Source organism: Lipomyces japonicus, assembly GCF_038497905.1.
Source record: "Lipomyces japonicus strain CBS 7319 unplaced genomic scaffold V1514scaffold_31, whole genome shotgun sequence".
Taxonomy (NCBI): Eukaryota; Fungi; Ascomycota; class Lipomycetes; order Lipomycetales; family Lipomycetaceae; genus Lipomyces; species Lipomyces japonicus.
In genome coordinates, this window is record NW_027117843.1 from 130,284 (window position 1) to 143,989 (window position 13,706).

Here is a 13,706-nt window from a genome sequence, read left to right on the forward strand (position 1 = left end):
AAGATCATTTTGAACGAACATTTATCTGAATCATTTCAGCGGTTGGCGCGCACAACCTCGTTTGCTCCCAAATATTGTCGTAGTTAATATCAATAATAATTTGATCAGTTCCGCCATGCCAGTCACGTCCGCATTCCTGGCAGACCTGATCGCCGTCGTCAGGCTAACCACGTCGTTACTCTTAATTCGAAATCCATTCCCATTTTTGTCCCAGTGTTGTCGTTTAAAAACCCAGTCCATGACAACAACGACGACTTGCAACATGTGCTGGCTTCGTCGTTTAACTTGCAATTACCATCATCTGTTACCAAGCCGGTCAAATCTTAGACGTTCAGTCAGAGCAACACTACCGCCGGGAACTAGGATGCGACAACGTGGACAATCGTACCGGCGAAGTTTGTGCGCGCGGCAACCTTACTGACCGACGTTGCACAACTCGCATGCTCATCATGGCTGCTAGAATTTGTCTACCATCACAGCATTGTCGACGAACGTGCAAAGAATGGCATACTCGCGACGGCAATTATATGAAGACGGTAACTCGCCAGATAATGCCGAAAAGTCAGCAACTGATTCGTTGGACAGCAGCTCGGAGATGGATAGTGACGAAAAGGAAAGTAGTGATGGTGATGAGTCCATCGAAGCCAAAGTGGAAAACTTTCGGAAAGTGGCGCAGGATGTCGGAGATTTTTGAAGATCAATTATCGAAAGGCAATCTCAAATTTATAGAACGATATCTGGCTACTCGTAAGATGGATGGAGTCTTGCTGGAGGAGATTAAGAGCTGTTCAAATAGACGGGTCATGCCCCATACTTGGGTGTAGGTATGTATCGACATGCGACAATATTTCTGTCGTGAAAATTATTATAATAATGTATATTAATAATTTACGTAATTTGTATCGGGAATTTATTCTTGCAAAAAAAACGTCACGTGAATGTCACTACCAGCGTTTCCGTTAAGCGCATTAAGCGGAGTTATGACGTCAAGTGTATAAACAAATGGCTAAGTTAAATAACAGCTAACTATGCGATGCAAAGAGTCATAATTACCGGCCATTTTAGTACATCGTTCGCATCGGCTTTGCAGGATCGAAACAAACCAACGACCAAAAAATGTTCAGCTCATTTAATTCAGTCCGAAGTGTTATAACATTATTGTAAGTTTTATAATAATAAATACATGTATTCATCGTGATTAAAGAAAAAAAAAATTTTTTTTTTTTTGGTTAAAAGTCACTCGGCCAAATCACAACCGTCAATCACGGTGCTGAATTTCCTTAAAAATCAGGCATCATTACAATCATCCAAAAAGTTTGATCTCGAAATTTTAACAACGCCGCCGACGAATGATCAATTGCGAACAATCTTAAAATATCTTGGTGGTGGCGTTGGAAAGGTATCTGCGATCGTGCCCGGCGCGAATGGCGTGGACGAAGCAAGTAACATTTTGCAAGCTGCAGGATCGGCAGCTGGTGATGAAGGCAAATTGGTAACCCCGATCACGGTTGATTGGTTAAACGGCAAGGTATTTGAATGATTCGATGAGTGCATGTAACATTGCTTTGTTTGGCTAATAAGATTTATACGTAGGCAGTTTTGGGAAATGATGAGCATGGATTGAAGAAATTGATTGAAGCCTTGAATAAGTAGAATTATGAATATATGAACTTCATGGCATGGTATGGTCAATTTTTTTAGGGTCCATTATCCGTAGAATAAAAGTAATAGTTGATCGATGCACATTGCGATCAGGGGTTGTGCGCGATCGATCGTAGAAGGTAAATAACGCTATACATGCTGGTAACAAGTAATGTTGCAATGCACGGCAAATAAAACGTCAACGATCAGTTGACTAGATACAAATACTGGATGATGGCAGGTTCTAAACCTACCGTTACAAGAAATCGAGACCGGCAATCGAGTACGAAGAGCAAGTATTTTCAACACAATAACGATGATAATGATAGTGATGTTTCGAGTGAGCTGGAATCAATTGGCCAGTCTGCCAGTGAATTCGAACAAGAAGATGCAAATGGTGATGATGATGATGATGATGATGAGGAGGAGGAGGAGGAGGAGGATGAGTATGGCGAAGATGAGGAAGATGAGGAATACGAAGACCAGAAAGTGCATGTTAAGCGGAAGCCAAGCTGGACTAATAAATCACCACAAGGTTCCAAAAAGTCCAAAACTCGCGACAGTAATAATCAAGATGATGACGAAGTGTTTGATGGCAGGGAAATATTTATTCCCAAGCGGAAAGCTCGAGATTTAGATGGCATTGAATATTCCGCACCCACGATTCATCCTAACACGTTACACTTCTTGCGAGATCTTAAATTAAATAATGATCGGGATTGGTTTTGGGATCATGAAGATGAATATCGAGCAGCCAAGCAAGATTTTGAACAACTTGTGGAAATTATTTCTGAAAAATTGTACGCGATTGACCCAGAGATTCCGCCGTTGCCACTCAAGGATGTGGTGTATCGAATTTAGTGAGTTTACGTGCTACCATGGTTAAATTCGTAGAATGTTCTAATTTTTTTTTGTTTACCAAGTCGTGACGTGAGGTTTTCCAACGACAAGACGTTGTACAAGCCATACTTGGCGGCAGCATGGTCACGCACGGGCAGGGCAGGTCAATACGGTCACTATTTTTTGCATTTGGAACCTGGCCACATCACGGTTGCCGGTGGCATGCGACATATTTCTCAGACCAACCCTGACGGCCTGCAAGCCATGCGGCGGTTGTTTGATCGCGATCCAGAGAGGTTCAAGCAGGTACTAATTACGGATGACATGCGCAAGCAAGTCTTTGTTGGTCTTCATGAAGATGACAATAACAAGAGCGACACGTCTTCCGTGGTGGACGAATTTGTAGCCATGAACCAAGAAGACGCATTGAAAAAAAACCCGAAAGGTTACGGGAAGGACCACGACGAGATTGCGTTGTTGAGGTTGAAGAGCTACACGGTGCGGCGAACGGTGCCGGATCACGAGTTTGCGGTTGGCAAGCAACCAGCAGGAAAGATTGCTGCCATGTTTGCTGCCATGGTGCCATTCGTGCATTTGCTGAACGACGTAGCCATGGACAATGTTGGCAATTTGTAGGCCGGAGCTAAGCAGTGCGAACACGAACACGAACACGAGGGCCAAAAAGGTAGTGCGAACGCGAGGCGCGAATACGATTCCATAACATGGCATGTACATTCTCATCACAAGATCCGGACTTCTTCACTGTATATACTAAAAAGCTTGCACTAATAACAATCTAAAGCATTTTTTTTTTTGGTCTTTATAAAAACATGTGTCGTGACGGTAACGAATTCTAATGTATATACTATATTCTCAGGAAACATTAATGTTTTACGGATGAGTTTCGAGAATAATAGCCCGAGAAGAAGCGGACATGATACGCGAAGGGAAAATGATTTGTGTGACAAGAATAAAATAGATTCATAAACCCGTACTTTGCTTCACGAATCATGGCAACAGTGTCACAGAACAGGAGGTTGAAGTGATGAAAATATTTGTAGCGTGACTGTTGTACCGTGAGATTATTGATATTAAAGGCACGGCAATTACATCTATTGTCTCTCAGTTTTCTACAAACCCAACAATATATATCTATGTTTAATATATAATTGCAAAATTGTTAAAAATATGTCGCATACCATAAGGCAAGAGTCAGCGCATTCCTTGGTTTATCAATATTTTCGCCTTCAAGAACAGCATGCGGTTAAAACACGTCCAAAATCTGAAGTGCAAGTACGATAAATAATCAAAAGATGAAGCATGCCGAAACGAACGAACCGGTTTAGGAATGAATGTAGGAATGATGCAGGACACCTGTAAATGACCTAATTTCTCTCCCGGCTGTAACAGGTTCTTCATGATCATTTTGCACGGTTTGCACGGCCTCCGAGTTCAGACGGTCAAGATGGTAGAGGTGTTTGCCCAACCAATGGGTTAACTGCTTCAAGCAAGCATAATATAATCATTCTTCAAGTACAACGTTAAACAATAAGTTCCCGCAAAAGCATTCTAGACGAGTTTGCCAAACAGTAAATTGAAAAAATCTGACCGTTAATTACTTTTACATACTTATAAAGACCATGGCGGTGCCAATCCATATGCCAGCGATGATTGAAAGTAAAACTGCTCTATCGTAACCGTTTCCATGTTGCAAGCAATTGTCTTGTCATTATGTAATTACTTACTAATACGAAGCGAATACGAAGTAAGTTTTTTTCGTTCGGGCCGAGCAAGAAAAATAAAAAATACGAATGTGGCCTGACGGTTGTAAGTCCAACGACGTTGGTGCAGTTGGAACTGCCGATTATGGCCTGGGCTGATGATGAATTATAAGATAAAGAACGACCAGAGCAGGTCACGATTCAATTCCTCGTTTACGACAGTTCGATTTTGGGTCGTTGGAAATTCTCAGATTAAAGCCATAAAATCATGGATATCGTTCTTGAAGTTTGCGACACGTTTTTTTTTGATCACTTGTATGCCAAGTTGTTCCCGCTGCCCCCGGCGGTAGCCGGGCTTGTTTTGCAGCATCAACAGCAACAATTGCAACAGCAATTGGTGGAAAAAACTACCACGAGCACGTTCGACCTGTTATTCAATAGTAACGTGAGCTTTATTCCTCAAAGTCCGTATGAGTATACGTTAATTGAAGCACCGGCGACCGCGTACTTGACCACGATTGCAAGAACGAACCTGGCACGGCAAGCCGTGTCGCTTTTTTTCATTACCTGGATCTTTGGCATTTTGATTTATTTCACGTTTGCATCATTATCATACCTGCTTATATTTGACAAGCGCACGTTCAATCATCCCAAATATCTTAAAAATCAGATGCGGTTGGAAATTCAACAAACCATGAGTTCGATACCGCTCATGTCCTTGTACACGGTGCCATGGTTCTTGGCCGAGTTGCACGGTTATTCATTATTGTATTGGAACAAGGATGATTATCCTTCTTGGCATCTTGTTGCACAATACCCGTTGTTTATCGCGTTTACGGATTTTGGCATTTACCTGATCCACCGAGGATTGCATCATCCGTCCTTGTACAAGTCCTTCCACAAGCCACATCATAAATGGATCATGCCAACCCCATACGCTTCGCACGCGTTTCATCCGATTGATGGCTACTTGCAATCATTACCTTATCATATTTTCCCGTTTATTTTCCCCTTGCATAAGATCTCGTACCTGATCTTGTTTACGTTTATTAATATTTGGACCGTGCTGATTCACGATGGCGAGTACATGACCAACAATCCGGTCGTGAACGGAGCAGCCTGTCACACGTTACATCATTTATATTTTAATTATAATTATGGCCAATTCACAACCTTGTGGGACCGCATTGGTGGGTCGTACCGACGGCCGGAAAATTCATTATTTGATTCTCAAGCTAAAATGGATAAAAAGACATGGTCCAAACAAGTTAACGAGATGGAACGTATCGTGCAAACTGTGGAAGACGATGATGATCGACAATACGCTGGCGATTCAGATGAGAAGAAGACAAATTAATTTACATATAATATAGATTTATTTTTTTTGGATTCATAAAATTTTTTTAAACTGCTTGCGAGGATATAGGACTATACATTTATATACACATTGGAAATAGAAGGTAGAAAATTAACCCATATTGTATACGTTTTTTTTTATATTAAATCAATGTAACAAATTGCCAACGCCGGAAACCCATGAACCAAAAAAAAAAAAAAAAGATGAAAAACAAAAAAATTTTATAATACAACATAAATTTTTATATGTCTATATCGGATGATGATGAATAGTCCAAACCTGAATCTTGCCTTGAAGATTGCGAAGTTTCTGAACCACCAAGAATTTCTTGCTCCTCGTCATCGTCATCATCGCCATCATTGTTAGTGCCGCCGCCATGCTTGACACCGACAACACCCCATTCGATACCAGTTACTTCATGCAGTCGTTCCAGAATTCGAGTCATGGGAGTAAACAGTCCAAATTCCCGATGTTCTCCATCATAAGCATGCAACATTCCCACCACACCTAATCCGGACACGCCATGCTTGCGCAAGATCCATGCACCGGAATCACCACCGGTCGCGAACATGCCGGCATGAGCACCAACGTCACTAGCAGCGACCACAAATTCGGATGATTGCAACGTACCGTCAGCCCAATAAATTAATCTTGGCCCGTTAAGCCTGCCGGTTGTGAACTTTGATGCTGAGCCATACTTGAATACTTGCAAGCCTGGTGTCAACCGTTTAACCACGTTGCACACGGTCAAGTTCCTAAACATTAACGAAGGGTCATACTCAGCAAACGGTACATCGTCACCTAAATTGTTTGCCACCGGCTTAAGGCCTTGTCGGCATCGAATGATGGCAACGTCGGAGATCATGCCGTGGCATAGCACGCGTTCGCCCCAAAGAACTTCGCCAAACTTGGCCGGAACCGACCGGCCGTTTTGACGAGGATAGTCTGCATCTAATGCAGCAATTGCTCGCTTGAATGCTCGTCTTTCTTCAGAATGTAATGCGTATCGTGAATATTCACGAAGAAGGCCTTCACGATACATGTTGACCAACACGGGCGAAGGGATTGACACCGGAGGCCGTCGAGCTGCAAAAAATGAACACCCCGTTAGAATACTTGCTAAAAAAAAAAAATAAAGAAAACCCATTATTTTTTTGTGTGTCTTACCTCTGGTCTCTGTGAGACAGACATGAGCACAAGTCATGGCAAATGCGGATTGCGAATAGGCAGACAAATTGGGATCGGTAGGGTCAACCTTGGGATAAACATAGCCACCCAAGGTACCAGACAAAGTTTCCGCATCTTCATTAGCAATAGACATTGACATTGGTGGAACTTCAGCCGTTGATATTCGATACGGTGCCTTAAACCCAGTAAGAGATACTTTAGACCTTGATGATGGCAATGATGATGATAATGATAATGATGGTGGTGATGATTGTGAGGTTTTTGACCTAGTACTCGTAGAAGCACAAACCATGATTCGATTCTTTTGACAGAAAAAGTGAATGTCATCAGCAACATCCCATAATTTAGCTACGGATTGCAAATGATTAACTGACGGATTGGGAATGCCGAATAATACAGACAACACTGAAAACTTTTCCGAAAACCCGCGAGCGATCGGAGCCACAAAGGCTCCGTCTTGTTCTGCCAGGGCAGCTGATTGGGGTAACAAATTCATTAGTTTTTCTAATTTGGCCAATGATCGGACTGGTTCAGAATCTGGATTATCATAGTATGCCTGTGATACAGCAAAGTTACCAAGTTGTGGGAACGGTGCATCAACTCCAGCAACAGCAGCGGCAGCAGATGAAGGAATGAGTTTAAGCTTGACGCCCAAGTCAATTGCACACCTTAATAATAATGACCTGGCCGACGCATACGGCAAGCCAAATAAAAGATTGTCAGCAAAATGAAGCACGACTTTGAGCACGGTGGCCAATGCCGGGCATGTGGTTGGCGATAATTGTAAAGCGGAAACGTTGTGGTGCGCGCATGCTGCAGTGCCGGCTCGAATCGCTTGCGTGACCGCGGCGGCGGCCTTGGAAAGATCAACCATTTGATTTCCAACCTGCCTGAGTAAGCCCAGTATGTCTTGAGCCAAAACTTCAAACTCGGCTACTAAGGAACGCTTGCTGTTGGCAACGATGGCCGCGCCAGGTAACAACAATGTACCGTTATTACTGCCATGTCTGCCCGGCATTGGAATGCCGTCCAGGCTGCGATTTCCAGCAACTTGGGTCGGCAAGGTAAAGTAATAATCTTCAGGTATCGTGTACACGCTTGAAGCCCGGTCATTATAGCCAAAGCCGTCACCAATGATGCTGGATCCCAGCGACGACGTGACAGACGGCCACGAACTGATGGACGATCGTGTCCGGTTCGAACTTATCGACGGCGCGTAAGACCGTGATCCAGACGAATAGGCTGAGTCAATGCTACCATGACGGAGAGCTGTTGATTGCGCAGTCAGTCCTGTTGTTGCTGTAGTTGTAGTTGTTTGTTGTTGTGCTCCTGGCACAGTTTCCGACGGTGTTGATCGGTCGTATTTCATGTCGATCTCGTTCCAGGGCGCCGGTCTGGTTCCAGGAGAAACTGGCGGCTGGTCAGGCTGATTTGACGACATGGTCCAGTGAACTATCTGTATCTACAATTCCAGATATCGTTTGCCTGGACATGAGGAAGCCCAAGATGAAATCGTTTTGCTCGGGGAAGTTGAAGTTGGTTGAACGGCCTCAAGTATCATGGGCCGATGTGCACCAGCAGCTGCGTATTATTGAGCCTTATTTTGTGTCCGTGCATTGCACCCCATGTTTACAAGGAATGTGCCCCCTGTGGCGCACGGCACCAACAAATTAAAAAGTCACGTGAGAGATGACGGCATGATATCACTTCAACTTTCATAGTTAATACTTACAATAGCAGTGCAGAAAAGATGAAAGATATCTATTGACAATCAAACAATTGAATTCAAATTTAACTGTAGTGTCATAAACCTGTCACTGGTTCGGCTCAGAAACACACCAACTGCTTAACAAACCTTGGCTAGTTAGACATGAAGAGATTGTTCAAGCCATAGCGTCGACACTACTTTCGACATGATCGTCATTGCCATTGCCATTATAAAATCCTGGTGCGTTGCTAAATTCGTTGTCGCCCGCCTTTTTTTTTTCACCGCTTGAGCTGACAAAGCAATTACAAACTTCTTATCGCACGTGCGGTTGATTAAGCTTAAGGCCGTCAGGGCGCGGGCCGCCGCGGGAACATTGAGAGATCTTTCTTGTCTTGTCTTCTTGTCCGACGACTATACATAAACAAGGTCGAGAAGTAAGAAGTTTAGTAGTGATAGAAGTGGTTTGCAATGGTCAATACATTGCACCTTAACGGCACGTCGTACGAGGTGCGAAGATCTTGCATGCAAGACGAAATGTTAATGTTTTTTTTTTCTAACGGCAGATAGATTGGATATAAGCATGGCACGTTAGCCAAAACCCAGATTCATGCTAGCCTCAAGTCGTACGCGCCTCATTTTGCTGCAGCAGGTTTGTCACCTGGTGACGTGCAAGAATTGGCGTCATCTTTTGCTGAATCAATCAAGGCCAAGGTCCCGCATTTGTATGACGAACTTAACGGCATTGCCGAGGGGGCTGAGGTACCATTATTGGATATCGTTGCCTTGAACGCGCGGTCGGAAATTGCGCTGGCTGCTACGGCTGGTGATGATGATGACGATGACGATGGCAAAGTGCCTATTCCAGCTGACGGCTGCACCACGTTTGCCGAAGCCGTGGATGACAAGCAATGGCTTGCCCAGAATTGGGATTGGCAAACATCGCAAATTTCAAACTTGGTATTACTTGAAATTGAATTGCCCGCAGGCACTTTAGCCACGACTCAAAAGCTGAACACGATTACCGAAGCAGGATTGCTGGCAAAGATTGGGTTTAACTCCGATTCCGTGGGCGTATGCTTGAACGCGTTGCGGGCAACGGATTTGAACACGGCAAATCTGCCGTTGCATGTTTTGTTGCGCGTGGTTTTGGAATCGAATTCGATTGCAGAGGCCAAAAGACGTATCGTTGAAGATTTGGGTGGCGGATCGGCAAGTTATGGTCATTTCGGAGTGGCTGATGGCAAGTTAGCAACGGGTGGAGGTGCTGAAAGTTGGGAGATTGGACCTTACGGCATCAACGTGATTAAGCCCGATGACCATGCCCGGTTGTTTCATACCAATCATACCATTAAGCAAGACATTAAAATTAGGGAATTGCCTTGGTTGGAAGACACGTATGAACGGATCGACCGGCTTCGGGAATTAGTTGCCGAAAACGATCACAACACCACGTCCAAGCCAGCCTTTACAATCGAACAACAAAAAGATAGAATTTTTTCGTTTTTAAAAGATGAAGATAATTATCCGAATTCAATCTGCAGAGCAAACGATAACACTAAAACCGGATTGCTTGGTAGTTTGCAAACCGTTTTTTCAATCATTATGGACTTGACTGATAAGAAAGCTTGGGTGACGGTTGGACGTCCAAAACATGTGCTTGAAGCGTTTGAATTGAAATTTTAATTTGGAACCAAGAAAAAACATATTACTCCTAATAAATATACAAAATATGATGGCTAATAATGATTTAAAGAATTGCAAAAGCGGTGGCAATGGAAGAATGCTCAGTCGAAAAAGACAATGCACTTGAAAATAGAAAAGAATATTTGCCCATATTTTTACATTTCATTGCCAAATCTTCCAAGTTTAACAATTCGCAAACCTTGACATTCCACGGACACGTACTCAAGTCATCGTCATCAAACACCGGTTGATCACTCCCGATAAGCAAAACTTGCTGATCATGCAGCCATTCTTTTGTATGATCATCTTGTTCAATACCAATCAGCATTGGCTTCTCCAAATCTTTTCCATCATGCCGTCGTTGTCGTACCTCTCCGCATTGCACGTATTTTTTTAACCACCCGGACCGAACCAAGATCACGTCGCCAACTTGAAATTGAATATTGTGCCATTTGGCAACTTTTAGTAATTCAACAAGCGTGATGCCACGTCCGTTGACAACGTCATGTGCCACGTCGTGGTCTTCAGCCCAGGCGGCAAAATCAAGTAACACGCCTCGGGACACGATACCCTTGAGACTATCATTACTAATACTACTTTGCCGTTTTTTAGGACCGTCACTGTCACTGACGGAGTCCTTGTGGAAAATCCTGCAATTCAAATGATCGATTCGCCTAAAATTATCAAACTGTGAGTTTGAATATGGAAACAGTCCACCCGTGACAGCAGAATTGTCAAGATCAAACCCCGGCAGGCCAGCAAATGACGAATCTCGTGGCAAAGTAAGTGATGAAACCACCCCGCTAGTTGGCTCATTGATTTTGTTATGAACTACTTGTTGTTCCCCTACTGGCTTTCCTGTTGATTCCAAGCGAGATTGGATTTGTGCATGAAGCTCAGAGGAAGTGACAGGATTCACAGAAGTGCAAATTAATTCTTCGCCTAGGGGCTTTGGTTTTTTAACCGTTGATCGTATCAAGCAATCAGTTGTTGAATGACCATACTTGTTGCACCAGTCACAAAACTTGCTGGCAAAATCAGACATGGATACCGGCTTTAATAAATCAACATCATCATTATGGTTATCATCGCGACCACGTTTGATTCCAGAAAAACTCAAACCAAAGTCAGTAGCAGTGGCTGCATTCTCGATATTAAACAAGCCCCCCGTACCAGCATAACGTCGTTCAGTACATGTAATAAAATAGTCATACACATGATAAAATTTCCGCATGCCTTTGACCTCGTTTGCCAAATCCTGATTAGTACATCGACCTACTAGCGCTGCGAATGCTAATGTCATGATCTCCGGGTGATTAACAGAAATCATTAGACGTCTGACCCTTTGAGCAAAATCTTTGGGCATCTCATCCTTTAACTGATAGATCGTGCACAGCGACCGATACCTGTCGAATTCCTTGACTGGATCATAAAAAGTTATTTTTAAATATTCAATAACTTCATCCGTCGTGCGACCCGATGCTCGAATCCAATTCTTTACTGAAATTATCCATTCATAAGCTTTCCCTCTCAGGCTCTCCTGAATGGCAAAAATCCGCTGAGGGTCTGTCAGATAACTCCGGCGCATAAAAGCACGGTTTAGCATATCTAGATGGTCTTCAACCGATACAGAGTCAGACTCAGCCGACCACCTCATACCGGTAATGCCTAAAAACTCTTCCAATGAATCACATCCCGGGTGGCTAGCCGTATGCTTCCACCATTCGCCAATGTATGGCCACCGGTTCGGATCAGGAGTTTGGGAAACTTTCCGAAACATTGAGAACTAACTGCCTAAAAAAATCAAGAGCAAGGACACGCGAGCATTATACGTAGATATTCAAGATCGGTAATACAGCAGTCAAATCACAACTTATCACATTCCCTCAAAGTTGTTGTTAATGTAAAATGATGTATGAATGTCCATTTAGATCTAACAGGGGTAACTAAAAGTAGTTTCAACATACCCTAAACCAGGTATCAAGCAATCAGTTTAATCTATTAATTGACTTTGTATTAATCATTATTCGAAGTTATTTTGTATCGTCGTTCCGTTTAATTTACGAAGTTATTTATTTGTATCTATTTATTTATTGTTTCGTCTCGTTTCGTCTCGCACCGTTGCGTTCCGTTCGTAACAAATCTACAGACATACCACGCTTTTACCCCTTGACTATTGACCGTGCCCAACTCACACTCTTCACCCGTTTCTGCTGCCACTTTACAAACAGCGCTGGTTCACCAAGCATACAACAAATGTAAAACCAAAAATAACTTCAATACGTGATATTGTTTTAAACAAATTTACACAGACAAGTCCAGGAGAAGTGGAGTACATATTTTTTGTGCTGACTTCTTGTATTGAATTTTCTCAAGATTATTTTTATTTCCACCGCACCGTTGCATCAGTGGAAGAAAGGAAAGTATATAAGTGGAACTAATTCCCATGTTGTGTATGACTATTTTGTTTGTTTTTCTTTTGTGTCAATATCTGTTGAACCACGAACACCCGATGAGCGTGGTCGAAAAATCAGAGAGCTTAATTTACTTATCTTGCGGTTTGACCCTTGGGGGAATACTGTGGGAGGCAGGTCTGGTTATAGACCAATAACCCTCTTGCTAGTTATGAAGGAAGAACTCAAGAATCCTGACAGGTTTTTGAGATTTTTTTTTGCATATCTCGCTTCAGAATTGAATAAAGCAGGAATTAGTTTAAACAAATTATTGTCAGATTTAAATAACAATTTTCATATTGATCGTTTCATTACGCACTCAGATCTGATGTCTAATTTTTTTGTGTTTTGTATGTTATGTAGGACGATTAATTGTATTATGTTTACTTCTAGTAGTCAAAGCATCGGTTGGGCGGCCAACTTTACTATCTAAGTCATCTGAATTTGCCGATCTTGATCACGTTGAGCGTGTATCACATGGTATGAGAAGGTTAAAGAAATCATGTCGTACCCGTGATCGTCGTCGTTGTGCGGTAACTCGTAGCTTTGATGTAGTTGAGTCTAGAGAACGAATGAAGAATCGAGGTCGTGCAATAGATGACCATGGAAATCAGCTGGACTACAAGATGCCAAAGGATTATGTAGAGGTAGCGCACGTGATTCCGCATTCCCTTCTTGCATATCCTGATGGAGCATCAGAGCTCGTATGTTTATACCTTGATGATGATTTGGGCCAGAGTCAAAGCGAGTTGCGTTTTAAATTTTAAAGATGTTTAGTCCTGTTGCTAGCATTGGGCTCGAAGGGGTCAGTATAGATACACCGAAGAATGCGCTCACTCTTGCTTGTGGTGTACATCGATATTTTGATGATTTCGAAATTGTGTTTGAACACGTACAGAACACTGAATGCACATATAATGTTGACCATATAAACCCTTTAAATTGGCCAGGCGTGCTTTTCCAGCTTCCTGTCACCGTGACATTTGATCATGCACCAAGCAGAGATGTCGAGTTGCTTTCTCGTCAACTTCTGGGTATTCACCGTGCGATCACCCGTATTCGTCACTTGAGTGCTGCGGGTACGAGTATCGCTATCTTTGCTATTTAATCAGCGA

At 42.9% G+C, this 13,706-nt stretch overlaps 7 protein-coding genes across 7 annotated transcripts; 5 read left to right on the plus strand and 2 right to left on the minus strand.

Moving 5' to 3' along the window:
* The first annotated feature begins 1,030 nt into the window (after positions 1-1,030).
* On the plus strand, positions 1,031-1,804 carry V1514DRAFT_334043 (thioredoxin-like protein). The gene is made up of 3 exons (XM_066928144.1): positions 1,031-1,160; positions 1,237-1,528; positions 1,594-1,804. The coding sequence occupies exons 1-3, from the start codon at positions 1,117-1,119 to the stop codon at positions 1,651-1,653; spliced, it is 396 nt and encodes a 131-aa protein (XP_066782312.1). The 5' UTR covers positions 1,031-1,116; the 3' UTR covers positions 1,654-1,804.
* Positions 1,475-3,405, plus strand: V1514DRAFT_125059 (uncharacterized protein). Its single transcript, XM_066924433.1, has 3 exons — positions 1,475-1,523; positions 1,594-2,501; positions 2,565-3,405. Exons 2-3 carry the CDS (start codon positions 1,873-1,875, stop codon positions 3,115-3,117), a joined length of 1,182 nt encoding a protein of 393 aa, XP_066782313.1. The 5' UTR covers positions 1,475-1,523; positions 1,594-1,872; the 3' UTR covers positions 3,118-3,405.
* A 981-nt stretch (positions 3,406-4,386) lies between these two features.
* V1514DRAFT_334051 (uncharacterized protein) lies at positions 4,387-5,712 on the plus strand. Its single transcript, XM_066928145.1, has one exon. The coding sequence runs from the start codon at positions 4,471-4,473 to the stop codon at positions 5,557-5,559; it is 1,089 nt and encodes a 362-aa protein (XP_066782314.1). The 5' UTR covers positions 4,387-4,470; the 3' UTR covers positions 5,560-5,712.
* An 88-nt stretch (positions 5,713-5,800) lies between these two features.
* V1514DRAFT_348262 (peptidase S64) lies at positions 5,801-7,765 on the minus strand (the record flags this gene model as incomplete). Its single annotated transcript, XM_066929319.1, has 2 exons — positions 5,801-6,645; positions 6,727-7,765. 2 exons carry the CDS (start codon positions 7,763-7,765, stop codon positions 5,801-5,803), a joined length of 1,884 nt encoding a protein of 627 aa, XP_066782315.1.
* Positions 7,766-8,556: 791 nt separating this feature from the next.
* Positions 8,557-10,170, plus strand: V1514DRAFT_125145 (acyl-coenzyme A:6-aminopenicillanic acid acyl-transferase-domain-containing protein). The gene is made up of 2 exons (XM_066924434.1): positions 8,557-8,962; positions 9,023-10,170. Exons 1-2 carry the CDS (start codon positions 8,924-8,926, stop codon positions 10,136-10,138), a joined length of 1,155 nt encoding a protein of 384 aa, XP_066782316.1. The 5' UTR covers positions 8,557-8,923; the 3' UTR covers positions 10,139-10,170.
* V1514DRAFT_334058 (uncharacterized protein) lies at positions 10,045-12,158 on the minus strand. Its single transcript, XM_066928146.1, has one exon. The coding sequence runs from the start codon at positions 11,916-11,918 to the stop codon at positions 10,203-10,205; it is 1,716 nt and encodes a 571-aa protein (XP_066782317.1). The 5' UTR covers positions 11,919-12,158; the 3' UTR covers positions 10,045-10,202.
* A 605-nt stretch (positions 12,159-12,763) lies between these two features.
* Positions 12,764-13,699, plus strand: V1514DRAFT_321125 (uncharacterized protein; the record flags this gene model as incomplete). Its single annotated transcript, XM_066926038.1, has 4 exons — positions 12,764-12,941; positions 12,985-13,071; positions 13,147-13,295; positions 13,361-13,699. 4 exons carry the CDS (start codon positions 12,764-12,766, stop codon positions 13,697-13,699), a joined length of 753 nt encoding a protein of 250 aa, XP_066782318.1.
* Positions 13,700-13,706: the final 7 nt, after the last annotated feature.

Coding starts and splice junctions, on each gene's coding strand:
- V1514DRAFT_334043 (XM_066928144.1), top strand. CDS start 1,117: ATGTTCAGCTCATTTAATTCAGTCCGAAGTGTTATAACATTATT. Junction 1,161..1,236: donor CGAAGTGTTATAACATTATT/GTAAGTTTTATA, acceptor TTTGGTTAAAAG/TCACTCGGCCAAATCACAAC. Junction 1,529..1,593: donor TTGATTGGTTAAACGGCAAG/GTATTTGAATGA, acceptor ATTTATACGTAG/GCAGTTTTGGGAAATGATGA.
- V1514DRAFT_125059 (XM_066924433.1), top strand. CDS start 1,873: ATGATGGCAGGTTCTAAACCTACCGTTACAAGAAATCGAGACCGGCAA. Junction 2,502..2,564: donor GATGTGGTGTATCGAATTTA/GTGAGTTTACGT, acceptor TTGTTTACCAAG/TCGTGACGTGAGGTTTTCCA.
- V1514DRAFT_334051 (XM_066928145.1), top strand. CDS start 4,471: ATGGATATCGTTCTTGAAGTTTGCGACACGTTTTTTTTTGATCACTTG.
- V1514DRAFT_125145 (XM_066924434.1), top strand. CDS start 8,924: ATGGTCAATACATTGCACCTTAACGGCACGTCGTACGAG. Junction 8,963..9,022: donor TTAACGGCACGTCGTACGAG/GTGCGAAGATCT, acceptor AACGGCAGATAG/ATTGGATATAAGCATGGCAC.
- V1514DRAFT_334058 (XM_066928146.1), bottom strand. CDS start 11,918: ATGTTTCGGAAAGTTTCCCAAACTCCTGATCCGAACCGGTGGCCATAC.